General features: G+C 47.5%; 1 protein-coding gene and 1 pseudogene across 2 annotated transcripts; one reads left to right on the top strand and one right to left on the bottom strand.

Moving 5' to 3' along the window:
- Positions 1-12,350: 12,350 nt before the first annotated feature.
- LOC141574673 (BUB3-interacting and GLEBS motif-containing protein ZNF207 pseudogene) lies at positions 12,351-15,017 on the top strand (annotated as a pseudogene).
- A 2,985-nt stretch (positions 15,018-18,002) lies between these two features.
- Positions 18,003-22,468, bottom strand: CD320 (CD320 molecule). Of its 2 annotated transcripts, none has more exons than XM_045504062.2 (5): positions 22,250-22,468; positions 19,609-19,734; positions 19,018-19,221; positions 18,580-18,738; positions 18,003-18,241 (listed from the first exon to the last, which is right to left on the bottom strand). In XM_045504062.2, the coding sequence occupies exons 1-5, from the start codon at positions 22,374-22,376 to the stop codon at positions 18,171-18,173; spliced, it is 687 nt and encodes a 228-aa protein (XP_045360018.1). In that variant the 5' UTR covers positions 22,377-22,468; the 3' UTR covers positions 18,003-18,170. The 2 variants fall into 2 exon arrangements, with proteins under 2 accessions (XP_045360018.1, XP_010965124.1); XM_010966822.3 differs by having other exon boundaries at positions 18,144-18,425.
- Between the last annotated feature and the right edge of the window lie 306 nt (positions 22,469-22,774).

Here is a 22,774-nt window from a genome sequence, read left to right as displayed (position 1 = left end):
CAACAGGACATTCACAGCCGCCCACCCCCAGGGACCCCCGCCTCAGGCGAGCCCCAGGCCCCCAGCCAATGCTTTAGCCAAGCCACCTCCCTCCACCCCAGGGCAGCCCTCAGCCAGCTACTCACAGACCAAGGACAGGTGAGCAGGTACAAGGCTCAGACAGGTGGAGTCCTTCCGCCAAAGGTCACATAGGACCGTGCAAGAGGGTGGAGGGGAGGCTGAGCGCCTGTCCCTGCAGCCCCTGCGTGAGGCAGGCAGAACCCTATCCTCAGGGTCTCCGGGGCCTCCCTGGAGACAGTGAAGTACGAGCTTCCTTCCTGTAGGATTCCCAAGGTCCACCTGGGTGAGTTCAGTGTCTCCTCAGGAGCTGTGCGGGAAAGTGCCCTGACCACACCCCAGAAGTCACAACCACAAGGTCCCACGCCAGGCCAGAATGTGCTGCCTTCAGGGGGATACCAGAGAGAAGGGTCGGAGGAGAGTCAAGAGATGGCTGAGGGGCAGCAGGGAGAGGAGACACACAGCCGGGATGGGGCTGATGGACACAGGAGGGAGGGAAGGGGGAAGGGGGCAGGGGGCGGATCTCGTCTCCTGTGCTTCTCAGCAAAGAGGAGAGGGTGGGAGGGAGAGAGATGGCAGACAGGAGAATGTGTCCACTGAGAGATGAGGATGGAGGGGAAGAAAGGCAGAGAAAGGAGATTCAAGAGGCAGGCTTTAGAGATGCCGAGAGAGGAGCTGGAAAGACGCGAGAGGGGAGAACAAATAAAAAGAGCTGCAGGTGTCATGCAACAAACAAGCAAACAGGAAAAGAGAAGGAAGGGACAGTGGGGGAGGCGGAGGGAAAGGAGGCACTGGAGAGAAAACAGATGAGAGATTGGACTAGGAGCATGGAGAGAGGATGCAGAGACCAGGAGGGAAGGAAGGGGGGAGAGAGATGGGGAAAGAAGAGGAAAAGCCAACACGATGTGAAGGGGGATCAGATAGAAACGGGAAGGAGGAGCCGTGAAGAGAAAGAGCAACAGCTCCTAAGAGGAGGGGAGAGGAGTGGAAAGGTGAGCAGGTGGCCCACAGGGGAGAGGCAGACAGCCTGGATGCACATGAAAGGACGCTCAGCCTCACACAATATAAGCAAAGCGCAAATTCAAACTACCAGGAGACATGCTTTCTCGCCAGCTGTCGTGACAAAAGGCAGTGACAGCATCCTCTGTTGGTGAGATTTGCAAGGAAGATGGACCAGCCCAGGATCACCCCCTAATGGGGAGTATCTGGCAATGACCAGAAGTGCAAATGCCTTTCCTCTTCATCCCTAAAGGTAGACCTAGATCTTCCTAACACGCCAACAGATCAGGAAGAAAAGGACAACCGACTTCAAAATAGGAACAAAAACCAGAGTGGACATTCACAGAAGAGAAGACACTTAGGGCCAATAAACTTATGAAGACTTAACTGAAATCTCATGAATAATCAGGAAAATGCAAAGCAAGACGATGAGATCCCACTTTAGACCCATTTGATTGGCAAAAATGAACTGGCCAAAGCAGCAACTGTCGGGAGAAGAGAGAAATCAGCAGGCTCACATATATGACTGGGGGCGGGGGCAGGGGACGGTAAATTGGTAGAATCATTTTGGAAAACCATTGCCCATCATGTGAAATTGTTGATCATTCTATAATGTTCAAAAGCAACTCCAACAAAATGATGTATTTTTGAGGCATGAACATCTATCTAGTGGAATTTTTTTAATAAACAGAAAACAAAATTCAGAATAGTGATAAGTTCCCTTTGATCTTGGGAGGTAAAGGAAAGGGACTCAGATCTAAATTGCGGTCACTGTTCAAGGATCAGAAGTTGTGAGGTGTAGTGACAGACACATAATATTATTAGTCAGTACAATTTAAAAGGAATATGCAAAAAAGACAAGCTGCAGGACAGGAGAAAACATTTGCAAACCATGTATCTGAAAAGGGTCTGGTATCCAGGATATATAAAGAACTCTTACAACTCAACAACAACAACATTTTAAAGATGGGCAATATTTTAAAGATGGACTTCAATGGACATTCCTCCAAAGGAGATCTGCAAACAGCCAATAAGAACATGAAAAGGCACTCAGCGTCATTAGTCCTAAGGAAATGTGAATCACAACCACGAGACACCTCTTCACACCCATAACCATGAATACAGCAAAAAATAAAATAACCATTGTTGGTGAAGATGTGGAAAAGTTGGAACCACTCTTATATGTGCTGGTGGGAATGTAAAACAGTGTGGAACAGAGTTTTGTCGTTTCTCAAAACATTAAACAGATTCACCATGTGACCTGGCAATTCCACTCCTATGTATATATCCAGAGGATTGAGAATAGGGACAGAGATAAATACCTGTATGTGAAATGTTCATAGCAGCACTACTCCTAAGAGCCAAGAGATCAAAACAACCCAAATGTCCATGATGAGTGAATGGATAAACAAAATGTGATATATATCAAAATGGAATATTATTCAGCCATAAAAAGGAAATACTGATCAATGCTACAGCGTGAATGAACCTCAAAAACATTTGCTAAGTGAAAGCAGACAGACAAAAGATCACACATTTTATGGCTGCTTTATTTATTTTTTTAATTAAAAAAATTTAATGGAGGTACTGAGGATTGAACCCAGGACCTCATGCATGCTAAGCACACACTCTACCACTGAGCTATACCTGCCCCACTATGACTGCTTTTATATGAAATGTCCAGAGCACCTAAACCTATAAAAACAGAATGCAGATTATGGTTGCCAGGGGCAGGGGGAAGGGGCAATAGAGAATAACTGTTTCACAGGTAGAGTTTCTTATTTTGGAGAGGGAATCTTAATAAAGAATTCCCGACTATCAATGAGAAAAAGAGTTGCCCTGAAGAGAAGAGGCCAACAGAATATAAACAAGTCACAGGAGAGGAATTTTTAACACATGGGAAAATACAATGGAATACAATTCAGTCTTACAAAGGAAGGAAATTCCAACACATGCTATGACGCAAATAAACTTTGAGGACATTATGCTCAGAGAAATAAGCCAGACACAAAACGACAAATACTGTGTGATTCCAGTTACGTAGCTAAGTAGTATCTAAAGTGGTCAGGGGCTGGGGGAGGGAGGAATGGGAAGGTATTTAAGAAATATAGAGTTTTAGTTTTACAAGTTAAAAAGAGTTCTGGGAGGACTGGTTACACAATAATGTGAATATATTTAACCCTACTGAACTATACACCTACAAATAATTAAGATGGTAATGTTTATATTGTATTTTTTTTTACAATTTTTTAAAAATGGGAAGTTAGTAAACTATGAATAGAGAGGAACTTCCTCGACTTTTAAAAAGTATCTACCAAAAAACAAAACAAAACAAAACAAAAACCCTACAGCTAGCATCGTATTTACTGTGAGAAACTCACAGCTTTCCCACTGAGATCAGGAGCAAGGCAAGAATGTCCCCTGTGCCATTCAACATACTGGAATTTTAGCTAATGCAATAAGACAAGACAAGGAAATAAAAGAGACACAGATTAAGAAGGAAGAAATAAAACTGTCTTATTATTGTAAGATCATCTATGTAAAAAATCGAAAAGAATAAACAACAATGAAAAAAAAAAAACCCTCCTGGGACTAATAAGCCATTATAACAACATTGCAGGATACAAGGTTAATATACAAAATTCAATCACTCTCCAATGTACCAGTAATTCAAAAGAACTATTTGAAATTTAAAACACAATACTCTTCACATTAGTAGCACTACCCCCCAAAAATTAAATACTTAGGGTAAAAATTTAACAAAATATGTACAAGTTCTACAAGAGGAAGACTACACATTTGATGAAAGAAATCAAAGGACTAAATCAATGGAAAAATAGTCCATGTTCATGGATAGGATGACTCAATACTGTCAAGATGCCAGTTCTCAGCATGATCTATACAGCCAGTACAATTCTGATCAAAACCCCAGCAACTTATTTTATGGATATTCTCAAGTTCTGGGGGAGGTAAAAGACCCAGACTAGTCAGCACAATATTGAAGGAGAACAAAGTTGGAGGACTGACACTACCTGACTCCAAGACTTTCTATGAATGTACAATAATCAAAATGGTATAGTAGTGGCAAAAGAACAGACAAATAGATCAGTGGGGCAGAAGAGAGAGCCCAGAAACAGACCCACATAAATACAATCAACTCATCTCTGATGAAGGAGCAAAGGGGGAAAGAGAGTCCTCAATAAATGGTACCAGAACTGGACATCCACATGCAAAAATGAATCCAGACCCACATTTGATACCCTTCACAAATTAGCTCAAAATGGACCTCAGACCTGAGTGTAAAATGCAAAACTATAAAACTCCTGGAAGACAACATCAGAGAAAACCTAGATGACCTTGGGCTTGGGGATGACCTTTTAGCCATGACATCAAAGACAAGATCTGTGCAAGAAAGAAATGATAAGCTGGATTCATCAAAATTAAAATTTTCTGCTCTGTGAGAGACACTATTAAGAGAAGATAAGCACATACTGAGAAAAATTTGCAAAAGACATACCTTATAAAGGATTGTTATCTAAACTACACAAAAAACTCCTCTGGTGCAGCCACTATGGAGAAAGGTATGGAGGTTCCTTAAAAAACCACACCTCAATTACACCTTAATAAAACTAGAAGGAAAAAAAATTTTAAAGAAAGCAGTTTCATTGTATTATAACATTCTATCTTTAAAGGGGGCATTGATAAATTATTTGCATATTTTAAAGGAAAACACACAGAAAATAGAAGCAAACATATCAAAAATATTAGCGGTAATTAACTTGGGGTGGTAGAAATATCCAATTATTATTTTCGTTTTTTGATTAAAACTTGTTTTTCAGATTTGCCAAAATTCAAGTAAAACACAAGGGGAGAATGAGCTTTTTCCCTAAAAAGTGGGCGTAAGCAGGTGTTCGCTTGATAATGATTCATGATATGTTTGGGTTTTGTGCCTTTTTATATCTGCCATGTTTCACAGGAAAAAGTTTTCGAGAACTGCGCCCCGGGGAGCATGCCGAGGGCAGTGGGCAGGCTAGCAGTGCTGAATTCTCCTTCCCCACGCCAAACTATGGAAATCATGTGAATGAGTTTTTTATTATACATTTTTTGATTGAGGTGAAGTTCCCATGAAATAAGTAATTTTAAAGTGGACGACGCAGGGCCGTTTGGTACATTCGCAATGTTGGGCATTCACCCCCTCTATCTAGTTCCAAGACATTTTCATCACCACCCTCCACCCCGATACGCACACAAAAATGCTGTGCCCAAGAAGCCATCGCTTCCCACCCCTCCCTCCCCCAGCCCGTGACAGCCACCCACCTGCTCCCTGTCTCTGTGGATTTACCTATTCTGGATATTTCATATAAATGAAATCCTCTTTCTCTAGGACACGCAGACACACCAGCAGCACCTTCAGCCTCACCCACCTCCACCGAGGCAGTGAGCGCCTCCACTTCCTGAAATGTGAGGGTGGAATTCCAGCCACCTTCCCAGTGAGAAACAAGGTTAGGGCATTAGGTCTTTTCTCTGTTCACCCCTGAGTCAGCATTCCTGGATCTTGCCTGACCTGACGGTGTCCTGTCCATCTAGTGCTAGGTGCCCCTGGACCCTTGGTCCCTCAGCCTGACATAGGAATTCTGGTAATTTCCATTCACGGAGGCTTACATCCTGCATGTGCTCGTGTTTGTTCCCCAGAGTGTTGTTCTTTGTGTGTTTTTTGCCACATTCTAGTGACTTAAGCATGCTGTCCCACGTGTCTTCATGTGTTCTATGGGCTCACGCATATTATCACGTGTGTGTTTCTGTGATGCCTCTGTAGAGGCTACGTTTTATTCTATACAGGGCTGTGTGCATCCTTACAGGGGGCCTACATGGAGAACCCAGGAGACTTCTCCAAGGTGCTGAAAGTTCACCATGCAAGACCCACGTCCAGCCAATCTCCCCACGGAGGCAAGGTTACTCCTCCAGGAAGCCTTCTCAGATTGCCCCCACCTCTTTTTCAACTGGTGGGTGCAACAACCACTGCCTGTGCCTTCAAGCCCCTAGCCCCTCCCCACCACCTGGCCCTGCAAAGCCTGGCCTCAACTGTGCAGATCCTAGATTCACAATCCAGGAATGGGATTCACAATCCAGGAATGAGGACCTCCTGACCAGACAACAGCCACCCAGCCAGGCACTCCCATGGAGGAAGGCTCAGCCAGAGAGGTGATCTGACACGAGACCAGTGCACAATAGACAAAACCCAACAACACGAGAAAATAAAGAAACAACACAGATTAAAGCAATTGGCAAAACAGAGAGGAAGAGGGAAGGGAGGAACTGGAGCAGCCACTTAACGAGTAGGGGGTGATGGAAATATTTTGAAACTAGACAGAGGGGACTTTTGCACAACATGGTGAGTATACTAAATGTCCCTGGATCATTCGCTTTCAAAAGGTTAACTTTGTTAATGTGAACTTCACCTCAACAGGAACAAAACAGGTAAGAGTATGGAACACGATAGGAAAATTCAGGCCAATTTTCAATAATGTCCAGAAAAGCACAGATGAATCAACCTCAGAAAAATCAGGGAGATTTATCTCTGTCAGCCGATGGACTTGCTTCTGACCTGGGCACTTGTTCCGGCACACATGTGTTCTATAAACTCACACCTGAGAATGACAGAGCTCATTCAGACACAGCGCTTGGGCAACTCAATATCCTTCTGAGCCTGTAAGCTGAGCGTTAACACAAGTAGAAAGTAACTTAAGAAATACGCTAGCAGGGTTTCAAAGTTATCTTTTTAACTGTTACATTTCTAATAAGCATACAGAAATATAAACCAGAACTTGCCTTCTTAACAAATTCAGATTGTGACACCTGCTACAACATGGATGAACCATGAGGACATGATGCTGAGTGAAACAAGTCAGACACAATTCCATTTATATGAAGTCCCCAGAGTAGTCAGATTCTACAAACAGAAAGTCACATGGTGGGTGCCAGGGGCTGAGGGGCGGGGGGGAGGAGGAGGAATTAATGTTTAATGGAGACAGAGTTTCAGTTTTACCAGATGAAGAGTTCTGGAGATGACTGGCGGGGATGGTTGCACAAGGTGGATGTACTTAATGTTACTGAATCATGCACTTAAAAATGGTAAATTTCCGGGGGAGGGTTAGAGCTCAGTGGTAGAGCGCATGCCTAGCATGCACGAGGTCCTGGGTTCAATCCTTAATACCTCTATTAAAAATAAATAAATAAACCTAATACCCCCCCAATTTTTTTAAATGGTAAATTTCAATGTTATGTATAATTTACAAAAAGAAGAAAGAAAAAAGGGTGAAGGTGGCTTAAAGGGAAAGAGAGTGAGGAAGGTTCCAGGCAAAAACAAATGCATAAATACTGGGGAGAACTGCAAAACAAGCCAAAATCAGCACGTGGTCAAAAGGAATCCCATGGGAGTTTGGGGAGAAGGAGGGAGGGAGGAGTGAACAGATGGAGCACAAGGAATTTTTAGGGCAATGAAATTATTCTCTACGATACTATAGTGGTGGCTACATGTCATAATGCATTTGTCAAAACCCATAGAATGTACAACATGAAGAGTGAACCCTAATGTAAACTATGGACTTTGGTTGATAATAATGTGCCCATGTTGATCCATCGATTGTACCAAATACGCCGCACTGGTGAGGGATACTGAGGGTAGGGGAGTGTATATTTGTGGGTGGGGAGGGATATGTGCAAACTCTTTGTATTTTCTGCCCAATTCTGCTGTGAACCTGAAACTGCTCTAAAAAAAATAGTCTATTCCAAAAAAAAAAGGGGGGGGGGAATCTCATGGGAACACTCTTTGACATAAATCACAGCTGTATTTTTTTGCACCAGTTCCTAGAGTAATGGAAATAAAAGCAATAATAAACAAATGGGATCTAATTAAACTTAAAAGCTCTTGCACAGCTAAGGAAACCATCAACAAGATGTAAAGACCACCTACAGAATGGGAGAAAATATTTGCAAACTATGCAACCAACAAAGGACTAATTTCCAAAATATACAAACAGTTCATACACCTTTAAAAAAAAAAAAAAGCAACCCAATCAAAAAATGGGCAGAAGACCTAAATGGACATCTCTCCAAAGAAGACATCCAGATGGCCAACAAGCACATGAAAAGATGCTCAATATCGCTAATTATTAGAGAAATGCACATCAAAACTACAGTGAGTACCAACTCACACCAGTCAGAACAGACATCATCAAAAAGTCCACAAACGATACATGCTGGAGAGGGTGTGGAGAGAAGGGAACCCTCCTATGCTGCTGGTGGGAATGTAAACTGGTGCAGCCATTATGGAAAACAGTATGGAGACTCCTTAAAAAACTAAAAATAGACTTACCCTATGATCCAGCAATCCCACTCCTGGGCATATATCTGGAAGAAACTGTAACTGAAAAAGATACATGTACCCCAATGTTCACAGCAGCACTATTTACAACAGCCAAGACATGGAAACAACCTAAATGTCTAACAACAGATAAATGGATAAAGAAGACGTGTTACATACATACAATGGAATAGTACTCAGCCATAAAAAAGAATGAAATAATGCCACTTGCAGCAACATGGATGGACCTGGAGACTGTCATTCTAAGTGAAATAAGCCAGAAAGAGAAAGAAAAATACCGTATCATTTACATCTGGAATCTAGAAAAAAAAAAAAGACACAAATGAACTTACATACAAAACAGAAAGAGACTTACAGACAGAAAATAAACTTACGGTTACCGGGGGAAAGCAGGTGGGGAAGGGATAAATTAAGAGTTTGGGATTAGCAGATACAAACTACTATATAAAATAAATAAACAAGTTTCTACTGTATAGCACAGGGAACTATATTCAATACCTTCCAGTAACCTATAATGAAAAAATATGAAAAGGAATATATATGTATATGTATGACTGAAACATTATGCTGTACACCAGAAATTGATGCAACATTGTAAACTGATTATAGTTCAATTTTTAAAAACTAAATGAGGAGAAAAGAAAAAACCTTCCTCCTTGTCTTTGTGGACTCTTAAATCAAAACAAAGCAGTAACGTCCCAGGAAAAATGCTCATCACTGAGATTCACCAACAGAACTATAGAAAGAGCTGGGGGTGGACCCCCTCCTCTGATGATGTGTGATGGACCCCAGCTCTTTACCCGTTGTATTAACAGTCTTTGGAGCCTGGATTAATGTTAATTAGAAACACTTTCATATTAGGCACTAACCTTCCCCACATTCTGTAAATTTCTAAATCGCAGGGGAAAAAAACATATTTTTGGCTTTTACATTATCAAGAGAATCCTGTCTATATATATGAGAGCGGGGGTTTAAACCGGAAGAGAAAGCACAAGGACCAACCTTCCCGCCTCTAAAAAAAAGAAAAAAGAAACCCATGGCTGGACGGGCGAGTCAAGTGCAGGGAGACAGCGCCACCTACTGGTGACTTCCTGCGTCCTTCAAGGAGCTGGGAAAACTGGCATAGAAGCCACTGCGATCTCCCCCGTGTACCATCATTCCTCTGTTTTCCAATCACTGTGGCTGACTTGCCAGCATCACTGAGAAAATAGAAATCAGCAGAAAAAACCTTCCACAGCCGCCACACAGCACCAGGGGTGCATCTGAACCTACATCTAGGTCCACACACCAGCTCAACCTTCCTTCCTGCTGCTGTGAATAAGCTTTCTGCCCTGATCCCAGGCAAACCCAGGCCACCTCCCCTAGCTCCCACCCCACTTGCCTACGTAACGAGCCACCCCAACAGCCCTCCCTCTATATTAGATTATTCCCATCAGCACGTAAATATGATGACTCATCGTCTAGCTTTTTCTGTTTTGTTTTTATTATTGAGAGGAAATCCACATAGCACAAAATTAACCATTTAAAAGTAAACTTCAGGGGAAGGGTATAGCTCAGGGGCAGAGTGCCTGCTTAGCATGCATGAGGTCCCGGGTTCAACCCCCAGTACCTCCGTTAAAATAAATAAATAAATAAACCTATTTACTCCCCCAACCCCCCCCAAAAGTAAACTTCAGTGGCATTAGTTCATTCGTAAAGCTGTGCAATCAAAAGCAAAAAAATACAGTGTTAACTTAAGCCAGAAAATTTCAATTAGATAAATCACTTCTTTAAAAAGGGATCTCCTTATACAACTAGTTTCTACTGTACAGCAGAGGGAACTATATTCAATATCTTGTAATAACCTATAATGGGAAAAAATCTGAAAAAGAAAAAATATATATACCTAAATCACTTTGCTGTATACCGGAAACACTGTAAATCAGCTGTACTTCAATTGTAAAAAAAAAAAAAAAAAAAAAAAAGAGGGGATCTTATTGCCAAAACACCCTTTGAAACCTAAATCAATTGTAAATGAACTATACCTTGATTTAAAACCAAAAAACTAAATCAGAACATGCCCACCTCAGCTCAAAATCTCTGAAAAACACCCCATCTCACTACGCAACCTCTGTACCCCCCACCCCCAACCCCTGCCATCTCTAACAGCAAATCTTAGGACCACTGCCACTCCCACTCCCTGCAGACCTCCTGTTTCCGGAACACATTTCTGCCTCAGGGCCTTTGCACTGGTTGTTCCCTGTTCCGGGAATGTTCTTCACTTACGAGCCTGCACAGCTCACCCACCCTCTTACTTCCTTCAGTTGTCCACTCAGTTGTCTCCCTATTCAGGAGGCCCCTTTTGACTAATACAAAAATAGTGACCCTTCCTACCCCAACCCAGCAAGACGATCCCTCCTTCTACTCTGGCTTTTAGTCCCCAGAACTTAGCACCCTCTGACATGGATGTACCTGTTGGTTGGTAGATTGTCTGTCCCCTCCCCTCAACTCCACATCATGGGGGAGGGGACTTTGCTTTGTTCAAAGCCAACTTTCCAGCACCTACAACAATGCCTGGCACCAGGTTGGTGCTCAGTGAATGTTTGTTCTCCTCCACACATTAACCTACAAGTGCAATGCAATCCCAATGTCCCAAAGAGATATTCTATGAGCCACCACCAGGCTCAGGAAAAGACTCCCATACTACCAGCGAGAGGTGGTGGTTGCATGATGTTACCTGTGTGCTCAATGCTGTTGAATTGTTTACTTGAAAAAGGTTAAATTTGGGAGAGTATAGCTCAGGGGCAGAGCGCATGCTTAGCATGCAGGAGGTCTTGGGTTCCATCCCCAGTACCTCCATTAAAAAAACAAACAAAGCATAAAAAGTCAGAGAGTGGACGGTGGCCCAGTTCCTGGGAATCCCAGCCCCTCCCCCATGGTAGTTGGAAGGGTCCTCCCACTTGTTGGCATGTGAAGCTACTGAACCCATAAAAACTGGCAACACCTTGCCTCGCCGCCTCTCTCGCTTCCTCATCTTCAGAGATGGCCCGCACTGTCTATGCAGCGTGTACCTACTTATACTTTAACTGAGCACCCAACCCCCACACCTCGTGGCCTCTCTCTCACCTTCTGAGACAGCCTACACTCTATGCAGTATGTATCTCTCTAAATAAATCTATCTTTACTCAAAAAAAAAAAAACCACAAATAAATAAACCTAATAATCCCCCCACAAAAATTTAAAAACAACCAAATAAATAAACCTAATTTCCTCCCACTCCCCCCAAAAAAGCTTAATTTTTTTTCAAAAATAGGAAAAAAATAACAAGTTGAAGATTTTATATTAAAAAAAGAAAGGAAAAAAATTTTAATTTAAAAGAAAAAAGAAGGGAAGTGGGTCTAGCTCAGTGGTAGGGCACATGGTTTAGCATGTATGAGGTCCTGGGTTCAACCCCTGGTACCTCCATAATAAATAAATAAATAAGTAAACCTAATTACCTCCCCCTCAAAAAAAGAAGTGAAAAAGAAACAATTAATTAAGTTTCTGTTTTTTCCACTTCAATTAAAAAAAAACCCCACAGTGTAATACCATCGTACACCTGTTAGAACAGCTAAAATTAAAGCCTGCCCACCCATACCAGGTGATGGCAAGGCTGTGAGGGGAGGAGAATATATACATTGCTGGGGAAGGGAGAGTAAGAATACATCCACTTTGAAAAACATTTGGGCCATTTCTTTGGAATTAAATAGATCCTTACCATAGGATGCAACCCCTCCACTCCTGGGTATTTTACCCAAAAGAGATAAAAGCAGATGAACACACTTATACATAAATGTTCACAGCAGCTTTCTTTGCAAAAATCAAAAACCAGAAACCATCTAGAAATCCATGGGTCAATGGACATGAGACAGTCATACAGTGGACTACAGCTTGGCAATGAAGCTGAGCTCAGGGGTGAGCGTAGCTCAGTGGTAGAGTGCCTGCCTAGCGTGCATGAGGTCCTGGTTTCAATCCCCAGTACCTCCTCTAAAAGAAAATAAATAAAAATGTAAAAAAGATTAACTACCCCCCCCATACACAGAATAAAACTGAGCTCACTTTTAATACATACAGTATGTCTACATCTTAAAATAATTGTGCCAGGTGAAAACCACAAGGCAAAAAAAAAAAAAAAAGGTACATGATATACAACTAATCTATAGTGTCTGAAGCCAATTGGTGGTTGCTTGGGTAAGTGAGGTGGGGGGAGGGGGATCAAAAAGGCCACAAGGAAACTTTTGGGGAAGAACCTTGAAAACATGATGCTCAGTGAAAGAAGCCAGACACCAGAGGTCACCTACGGTACACTTCCATTTATATGAGATGTCCCGAACAGGTGAATCCACAGAGACAGAACGTAGATTAGTGGCTGCCAGGGGCTGGGGGGTGGGGGTGGGGGCAGGGAAACTGCTATTGGGGAAGGGGTTTCCTTTTGGGGTGATGAAAATGTCTTGCAACTAGACAGATGTGATGAATGTGGACCATGGGTGTACTAAATGCCAGGGAACTATAGACTTTCAAAGAGTTAATGGTTAGGTTTTTTCTGTGGGACGCGGTGGTGGCGGTTGGATCGGAGGAGTGAGCGAATTTCTACTCGTTTTTTCTGCTTGTTTTATCCTCCTTTTTTTTTTTTTTCGGTAGAGGGCAGTTATGGGACGCAAGAAGAAGAAGCAGCTGAAGCCGTGGTGCTGGTATTGTAATATAGATTTTGATGATGAGAAGATCCTTATACAGCACCAAAAAGCAAAGCATTTTAAATGCCATATATGTCATAAGAAATTGTATACAGGACCTGGCTTAGCTATTCATTGCATGCAGGTGCATAAAGAGACAATAGATGCTGTGCCAAATGCAATACCTGGGAGAACAGACATAGAACTGGAAATATATGGTATGGAAGGTATTCCAGAAAAAGACATGGATGAACGAAGAAGACTTCTTGAGCAAAAAACACAAGCAGAGAGTCAAAAAAAAGAAACAGCAAGATGATTCTGATGAATATAATGATGATGACTCTGCAGCTTCAACTTCATTTCAACCACAGCCAGTTCAACCTCAGCAAGGTTATATCCCCCCAATGGCACAACCAGGACTACCACCAGTTCCGGGAGCACCAGGAATGCCTCCAGGCATACCTCCATTAATGCCAGGTGTTCCTCCTCTGATGCCAGGAATGCCACCAGTTATGCCAGGCATGCCACCTGGATTGCATCATCAGAGAAAATACACCCAGTCATTTTGCGGTGAAAATATAATGATGCCAATGGGTGGAATGATGCCACCTGGACCAGGAATACCACCACTGATGCCTGGTATGCCACCAGGTATGCCACCTCCTGTTCCACGTCCTGGAATTCCTCCAATGACTCAAGCTCAGGCTGTTTCAGCACCAGGTATTCTTAACAGACCACCTGCACCAACAGCAACAGTTCCTGCTCCGCAGCCTCCAGTTACTAAGCCTCTTTTCCCCAGTGCAGGACAGATGGGGACACCTGTAACAAGCTCAAGTACAGCTTCATCCAATTCAGAAAGTCTGTCTGCATCTTCTAAAGCTCTGTTTCCTAGCACAGCACAAGCTCAGGCAGCTGTCCAAGGACCTGTTGGTACAGATTTCAAGCCCTTAAATAGTACCCCTGCAACAACTACAGAACCCCCAAAGCCTACATTCCCTGCATATACACAGCCTACAGCTTCAACCACTAGTACAACATATAGCACTGCAGCTAAACCAGCAGCTTCAATAACAAGTAAGCCTGCTACACTTACGACAACCAGTGCAACCAGTAAGTTGATCCATCCAGATGAGGATATATCGCTGGAAGAGAGAAGGGCACAGTTACCTAAACATCAACGTAATCTTCCTCGACCAGGACAGGCTCCCATTGGTAATCCACCCGTTGGACCAATTGGAGGTATGATGCCACCACAGCCAGGCATCCCACAGCAGCAAGGAATGAGACCCCCAATGCTGCCTCATGGTCAGTATGGTGGTCTTCATCAAGGCATGCCAGGTTACCTTCCTGGTGCAATGCCTCCGTATGGGCAGGGACCGCCAATGGTGCCCCCTTACCAAGGTGGGCCTCCTCGACCTCCGATGGGAATGAGACCTCCCGTAATGTCGCAAGGTGGCCATTACTGATCTTACTTCATCCAGCCTAACAGGTTTGGAGATTAAACCTTTTCTCAACTTGTGCTGTTTATATAGCCAAGCTTCCGTCAATAAGGCTTCATTGTGACTTTAACACATATTATCTTCCCACATACCAGGAACTATTGGACATTTATTTTACATGGGAAAAATTATTTGGAATAATAAAGCAGGAACTTTTCCTGAAGTTGCAATTTAAAAAAAAATTTTAAAAAAAATTTAAAAAAAATTTAAAAAAAAAGTTAATGGTTAATTTCATGTTATGGGAATTTTTCCTCAATTTAAAAAAAAAAAAGAGAAATGGTGAGAGCTGGATAAAGATACATACACCACACTCCACCCCAATTCTCCCTCCTCATCTTTACCATTGCAGCCCCCACACTCACTCCCGACTCCATCCCCCACTGGCCACCTCCACAGCGCATCAGAATTTCACCGGGTACTGGGAACCATGCCCACCCATCCACATCCCCCTCCTTGTGGGCTCCCCACACATCCCTCCCTTTTCAAGCTGGACCCTGCTCGGAATTTCCTGGAAGTAACTGACTGGCTTACTGGCCCAGGGCAGGATGACAAAGCCGCCCCTGAGACCTCAAAGCCACCTGTCAGTCAGCTCCTTCGAGAGGAGGGGAGTCCCCCACGCCCCAGGCACCAGACATGATGTTCTGGCCTCCAGATGCCAGCAGCCACCATGCACCAGGGACAAAGAGCCACCAGCCAGGCCAGGCAACCTGGAACCACAAGAGAGGATACAGGGGTTGTTTGGAGCCCATGGGCGCAGGGGCACAGGGTGGTTTGTGCCACTGATCACTGAGAACCCAGCTGAAACCCCAGAAAGATCTAGATCCAGACCTCAAGTCAGGTGGCGTGGGACATCTGCAGCTGGCCTCGTGCCCCCTGACATGCTCCCTTGGCCCACTGCAGCTGACCACACTTGAACAAAAGTTTAGAAGGAAAAAAATCTAAAATCAAGAAAATTCTACTCTCTAGTGTAATTCCTTCCTGCCAGCTGGGAGGAGCCCCACAGTTCTGCAGCAGGAAACAGCCCAGCTCAGGGGGTGGGGATCCAGTGGGCGCCAAGGGAAGGCCTTGTACCCCGAAGGCTGGGCACCCTCTGCTCCACGTCAGTCAAGGTCCCTGCAGCCCACCTCCCAAACCTCTACCACTGCCCAGCAGAGAACCCAGTCCCCAGCATGCTGCCTGAGGCCTAGACTCCAAAACCCACCTCAACTCCCTTCCCGAGTGGGGGTGGGGTCTCAAAGCTGAACTGTACCACCCCCAGAAAGCACGACCCCAATCCCCTCCCAGCATCTTGTCTTCAGGGGCCAGTTCCCTGCCTGCCAGATGTCAGAGCCCCGAGACCCAGGGTGGAACCCTGGGTGCTCCCCCAGCACTGGGTCGCACCAGGCCCGCTGGTGGCAGGCACCCAGTCCACTTCCAAGGATGTCAAGGAAGTCAATGCCTCACAGGGAGGCTCCCGGGGCCCTGGCCACCCCATTTGGAGATGAAGAAAACAAGGGTCAGAGAAGACCCCTGTGCTCACACCCCAGCAGGAGCAAACCACTCACCAGCAAGTATGCGTCTAATATGCAAACCAATCCAGGGTCACTATCCCCCCTCATCACCCCAGGGCCAGGTGCTAGACAACCAGAGTCAGCACAGTGTAAGTGCCCAACATTAAGCTTTTGATCGCGGACGTCCACCATAAATAAACAGTTCGCCAGCTGTAGAACAGCTACTGGCAACACAACCCCCACGGTTATCTGGCGCCCCGACCCATGGAAATTCCCCTTTCAAAAAGCCCTGGGGATACACACTGCTATATATAAAATGGATAAACAAGAAGTTTTGGGGGGAGGGTACAGCCCAGTGGTAGAGTGTGTGCTTAGCATGCCCAAGGCCCAGGGTTCAACTCTCAGTCCCTCCATTAAAAACAAATTAATAAAAAACCTAACTACCTCCCCATCCAAAAAAAAATTTTTTAGAAAAAAAAAAAAGTTTCTACTGTATAGCACAGGGAACTATATTCAATATCTTGTAATGACCAATAATGGAAAAGAACCTGAAAAAGAATCTATGTGTATATATATATATATATATAACTGAATCACTTTGCTGTACACCTGAAACTAACACAACATTGTAAATCAGCTATAGTTCAATTTAAAAATTTTTTAAATTAAAATTTTTAAAATTAATTTTCTTTTTTTCTTGTTTGAGGCGGGGAGGTAATTAGGTTCACTTATTTATTTATTCACTTGATGGAGGTACCGGGGATTGAACCCAGGACTTCATGCATGCTAACCACGTGCTCTCTCATTGAGCTATACCCTCCCACCTTTAACTAAAAAAAAAATTTTTAAAGCTCTGGGGAACCTGGATAATTGACCCCCTGAGTGACCTGTCTTCCCTTCCTGCACCCTAATTCCCGCTCTTATGCTTTAAATTCACCAGTAAAGAATGAACCCACGAAACTCCCACCTTAGACTCTAACAAAGGCAGAGCCCCAGGTCTGGCCTCCCTCCCTTCCTCCCTCCCCGCGATCATGCTGCAGAGCCCTCAGGGACCTGCATGTACCCTCCAGGACCTGTGAGTAATAGATCTTGTCCCTCAGAGATCCCTGACGGGTTCTGCTGAAGTACATCCTGCGATCATTATAAGACAGAGAAGGGCCGGTCCAGCCACAAAGCTGGCTCCAATCAGTCAGGAAAGGGCTTGTGGCAAGTAGGAGGTGAGTGCCCCAGGCATTGCTCTCCGAGAGAATCCCTGATGATGGGCCAGACAACAGTCAGTGAGGACCCCCCCAGGGCTCCCGGAAATTATTCAAACTAGTCATTTCCCTGCCTGTTCACCCTGCCTCACCCATTTCTTCTGGTGGAAACCACAATAAAAGCTCTCGCCCATGTTGTTTCCTCTCCCCCCTGCCTCCTATCTGACCCTGGTGCTTCCCCGGGTAGCCCTGCATGGCAGGCTCTGCCCCTCCTTCTGGGCTCTGTGAGTAACAAAGCATCTTGTGACTGTCCATCATGTTCTGATATGTTTGCCTCATTGTACCTGCATCACATAAAGCCTACATTTTGAAACAGAGTTGAGACCAACCAGCTTCCATCTCAAAGAGGAAGAAGACCTGACAGATGAGGGGGTCTCCTGGCCCAGGACTCCAGGAGGCATTGCCCCAGTCCTTCTCCTCTTCGCAGAAGCCTGTCCTACGGCCCCGCCCCTGCTGTTCCCTGCTCTGGATCCCAGGGAGCCAGGGGCAGAGTGGCCCAGCAGGCACCCAGGGCTGGGTCCCCAGCTCCTACCTTTTATGGCTGGGCGCTCCACCACAGAGGAGGGGCTGTAGCAGAGACCCCCAGGCTACCCTGGCAGAGGGAGACAGAGGCCCAGAGACAGGCAGATGATGTGAAGTAACTTTAATTACCACCCTCAGAGTAGGCAGCAGTAGGGGCTAGGGGCAGCTCCTCGGTTCTGGCTGTGGCATGTCCCCCATCCAGGCTCCTCATGTCCAGGGGAGGGTCTGGATGCTCTCAGCCTCCAGGGCCACATCTGCAGGAGCTCAGGTACTCAGCACCACGTGGCCAGAAGAACCCAGGTCTTCTCCTGTTGAGCCAGCAGCCATGTGTGTGTCCCCATACCTGGCATAGTCGGAGACCAGAGATCTGGTGGCCAGAGCTTATCCTCAGAGCACTGAGGTCATCCTCTCTGAATGCAGAGACCCCTTCACAGCCACCAGCAGCCCCAGTGAGGACAGGCATCCCTGGGCATAGAGCCGCAACAACACAAAGAGGATGGCAGCCGCCAGACCTACACTTAGCACCACTGTGGGGGAAGAGAGACAGGAGTGGGTGAGGGGGTGGCAGGAGCCTCCCCCAACCACCAAGCTCCTACACATGGGAAAGGAGAGTCTGCAGCCTGTCCGCTCCCAGGAGCAGCTGCTCCAAGCCCCAGGAGGGGGAGGGACTGTTCCTCTTACCAGCAGCTGCAATAACCCCATAGGAGCTTCGGTTTCCAGACTGAACTGAGTCCTGGTCCTTGATAGGGGTGACTGTGGAATTCCTGAGATAAGGGATACTCTCCAGGGTCACAGAGGTCCCCATGGACGTGGCACTCCCTTCCTGGAGGGGCTTGGTTCCTGCAATAAGTCCAGGCACTCAGGTGCTGCGGAGGGAGCCCCCAGGACCTGGGAGGATGAACTCGTGTTCCAGGTGCCCAGGGCGGACTTGGGGGCTCACCCTCCGTCCCAGACTGAGTGAGGATGGTGCGCCCTGCTGCCCGAGGGTCCCCCCACAGCCCCCATGGGAATGTAGACACAGGCAGACACACGTGTCCACACTCCCAGCCCCGTCATACACTGGAAGGCGCTAGGCATCCCTGTCTAACAACCGACCCACCCCACGCCACAGGCACACACCACAGCCAAGCTCGTCACTGGAGTCGGAGCAGTCCGGGTGGCCATCGCAAAGCCATGTGTGTGGGATGCAGGCATCGCCCAGCGCGCAGTGCAGCTCCCCCTCCGGGCAGAGTGGGGGCCCGCAGTTGACATTCTTGTTAATGCCACCAGGGCAGTCAGCGAGGCTGTCACAAGAGCAGGCGCTGCCAGTGGGTGGCTCAATACCTGGGGTACAGGCTCAGTCAGGTCCCAAAACACCCACCCAAGAGGGCCAGGTATTTTCCACTGCCCAGCCCCAGCAAACCCCACCTTCCAAGAACAACTGACCCCATAAGGCCCTCCCATCCTAAAGGTTCCGCCCTGTTTCTGCTAGCCCCACCTTCCAAGGACCCACCTCCCTGTAAGCCCTTTCTTCCAAGACACCACTAACTCTGCCTCCTTGTAAACCCACCTCTTAACCCGGAGATCCACACCTCCCTCCCTCCATGCAGGCCCCGCCCACCCCGTCTCCACCTAGAGTGCCTTGCCTGAAAGCCACACCCCCTCCACAAGCACCTCCTCTCCGTGGCCCTGCCCCTTGCAAGCCCCGCACCCCAGGGCATGGCCACTCACTGCACTCCTCCTCATCACTGCCATCTGGGCAGTCCTGGTCACCGTCGCAGCGCCACATAAGGGGTATGCAGTGGCCCTCGGTCCGGCACTGGAATTCGGTGGACGGGCACAAGCCTGCGCTGGGGTCTGAGAGACGCACACCAGTGAGCCCTGGGCACTCCGACCCCTCCTCTAGAAGCAGGCTGTGACCACCAGGAGACAGGTCAGGTCCCAGGAACTACACTGGTGGTCACCCTTTGCTCAGGACACCGACTTGGCTTGGAGCCGAGCAGTTCACAGACACACTAAGGGCCCTACTGGGCAGATTCTACCGCCATGCCCATTCTGCAGAAAGCACTTAGGAGATGTAAGCCCTAGGCTGCAAGCTGGCGGCAAAGTCAGGGTTCGAACCCAGGTCTCACTGACACCGGGGTCTTTACCCAACTCCAAATGGCCACATGGTCTCCCCAGGAGGCTCTCCAAGTTCAGGGCTTAAACAGACTGGGGGAGGGGCCATCTCAGAGCCTGTCCTGGCCCAGGTCCACGGTCAGGGTCACGAAAGCCTGTTTTATCCCAGCTGCTTAGCAAAAGGGAAACTGAGGCCTTGGGTAGAGGGCCTGCTTAGTCACCATGGCTTGTTGACTCACCTGCTAAATTCCTCTCAGATCTGACTGCTTTCCCCATCGTGAATGCGGAAACTTCTCCCCATATTCCTAACCCCATCTCCACTCAGACACCAGAGACCTCTCAGCGTCATCCCATTCGGTCACTCATCTTTGCCTCCCCTTTGCTCAAAACCATCCCTCAGTCCCCTGACTCTCTCACAACCAAACCCTACATACATCCTCCGTGTGGCCAGCAAGGTCTGGCCAGCCCTGAACTCTTCCTAGACCTCACCTCCTCTTCTTCTCCCTCTGACCTGGCCTCCTTGCTGCTTTTCCAAGAGACCTGGCTGGATTCCACTCCAGGGCTTTTGCCCATGCTGTTCCCCAGCTCAGGACACCCTTTCCTCCCTTCCCTCTGCAGTTCTGATTTCCTCCTCAGACTTCCCGTCTCAGCTTATTTCCTGGGAGGGGTCTCACATCCCATCTCAGAGACCACTGAAGCTCGGCCTCCCATTTAGAACAATAGCCCTTGAACTGGTACCCACGTAGACAGGACACTAAGTGGTGGTTAGGACCATGACCTTTTGATTGTAAGCCCAAGGCAGTGCCTAATGATAAATGGACCCAGATCACACCATGGTCTGGGACGAGTCCAGGGGAGATCTGAGCCTTCCTGGACCCTAAGCAGAAGAAACACAGAAGAATTTTGGAATCTGGGCCAGCACGCAGGAGTCTTGGGACAGAGGAAGGGTGTGGCCTTTATGGCTTCCTCCTGGGGGCAGCAGAGCTGGTGCCAGATACCTGGCTTGGCCCCAGCCTAGCCGCACTCCATTAGATCCTGGTCCTCCTACCCCATCCACCACAGGGGCCCAAGCCTCCAAGGCCCCCACTCCCCACTGCCAGCCCCTCTGCAGGCCGGCCTCCAGGCCCAACTGCACCTGTGGGTTCCATAGTCCCTGAGCTCTGTGGAGCGAGGAGGAGCCATGGACAACCTGGAGCTGACTTCCTTCCCTGCCCACGGGGGTCTGGCGGCCGACAGGTGTGGCCTCCTCTCCAGACCACTCTAGCCACTCTCAGTGGCAACCTCTAACCTCCCTCCCTGGCCTGCTGGAGTGTGTGTCCTGCAAAGTGGGCAGCAGAGCAGAGGGGACCCAGCCTCACAGGGCTGTGGTTTGAAGCCACCAGTGATTTCCCTTCCCAGCCTCAATTTCCTCACCTGTTAAAAGGGCATGCTAGGAGTCCCTACCTCAGTGTCCTGAAGAGAAGAGACTGCTTGTGTGTAAAGAGTTTGGCACTTGGTTAAGTGAGTCTTGCCTCCTTGAAGGAACCAGGAACATTTAGCCTGAAAAGGCAGGGGCTTTGGTGTGAGGTGGGGATAACCAGAGAAGACGGGAACCCATGGAGAAGTGGCTAAGTGTGTGAACCTGAGCTCACAGCTGAAAGTCAGGGGCACCTGTGAGCACAGGGAGGTCACTCTAAAGGTCCCAGCTGCCTCTGGGAACCTCCGAGAGGGCCACCAACATCACTTAGGCCAGGGTGAACTTGTCCAAGGGCTTGGGGTCACGGGAAGGGAGACCTTTCTTTGTCTAAGGTCGGAGGAGGAAGGTGCTGAGATTGGGAAGGCGGGAGACGGTCACCAAGGGAACTCGGCCACAGGGCTCCAAGCTCAGACGCCAGGGCAAGGAAGGCTGCAGGAGGTGCCTGGTGACTAACCCCGTATGGTTGGAGTTTGTACAACCAGAACGTGCAACGAGATTTCCTGCCCACTCTGGGGTGAAGGGCGGCTTAGAGGTGACAATGAGGCATGACAAAGCAGGGCAGGTATGGGGTGTGAGCAGAGCTGAAGCAGGGTAGTCAAAGGTGGGCAGAGCAACCCAGCGGGAGGATCCCCCATTTGGGATAGCTTGCAGGCGGGCCAGGTGCCCCTCAAAGCCGCGTGAGGGGGGAATGTCCGGGACAGACGTGCAGCGCAGCCAATGATGAGGCGTTGCTGGCGGGCGGGGGCGGAGCTAGGCTACTGGAGTGGAGGGCGCGTGGACTGCACGGAGTGCACTCACCTGGGGCCTGGGTGAAGGACCAGGTCGGGACCGAGGTCGGGACGGCCTCACCGCCCAGCCCGAAGCCAAGCAGCAGCCGCAGCGCCAGGCCCAGGGCTGTTGTCTGCCGCACTCGGCCGCGCGCCATCCTGCCGCTAACCGAATTGCCCGGCCCGGCTCCAGCTCAGGCCCCGCGCGGTCCCGGGCGCTCTTGTATCTCCGCGCACGCATGCGCACAGGTCTGAGGCGGGGCCCGAAGCCAGAGGTCCCCGGTGGCCGCGAGCTATGGCTACCGTAAATATCTGAATACGGGGGGCTCACGATTTGAGGCTCTCTCCCACTTTTCCCAGTGTCAGGGTACATCGAAAGGTATGCAGCCTATTTTAAATTAGAAACTTCTGGAAATGCACACAAATTTGCCGGTGTCTATTTAAAATATTTAACCTTCCAATGCATCCTGCACCAAATGTTGATGCTTAGTTATCCTGTTTAATATGGCAGCCACTCACCTCAGGCACTCTCTATCCCCTCCCTCCCCCTGCCCCC

Source organism: Camelus bactrianus, chromosome 22 (assembly GCF_048773025.1).
Source record: "Camelus bactrianus isolate YW-2024 breed Bactrian camel chromosome 22, ASM4877302v1, whole genome shotgun sequence".
Classification (NCBI taxonomy): domain Eukaryota; kingdom Metazoa; phylum Chordata; class Mammalia; order Artiodactyla; family Camelidae; genus Camelus; species Camelus bactrianus.
Note: the sequence above shows the minus strand (reverse complement) of the source record. Positions and strands in the feature narration are given on the sequence as shown.

Coding starts and splice junctions, on each gene's coding strand:
- CD320 (XM_010966822.3), bottom strand. CDS start 22,376: ATGGCGCGCGGCCGAGTGCGGCAGACAACAGCCCTGGGCCTGGCGCTG. Junction 19,735..22,249: donor GTCCTTCACCCAGGCCCCAG/GTGAGTGCACTC, acceptor TGCGTCTCTCAG/ACCCCAGCGCAGGCTTGTGC. Junction 18,426..18,579: donor TGGGGTTATTGCAGCTGCTG/GTAAGAGGAACA, acceptor CTTCCCCCACAG/TGGTGCTAAGTGTAGGTCTG.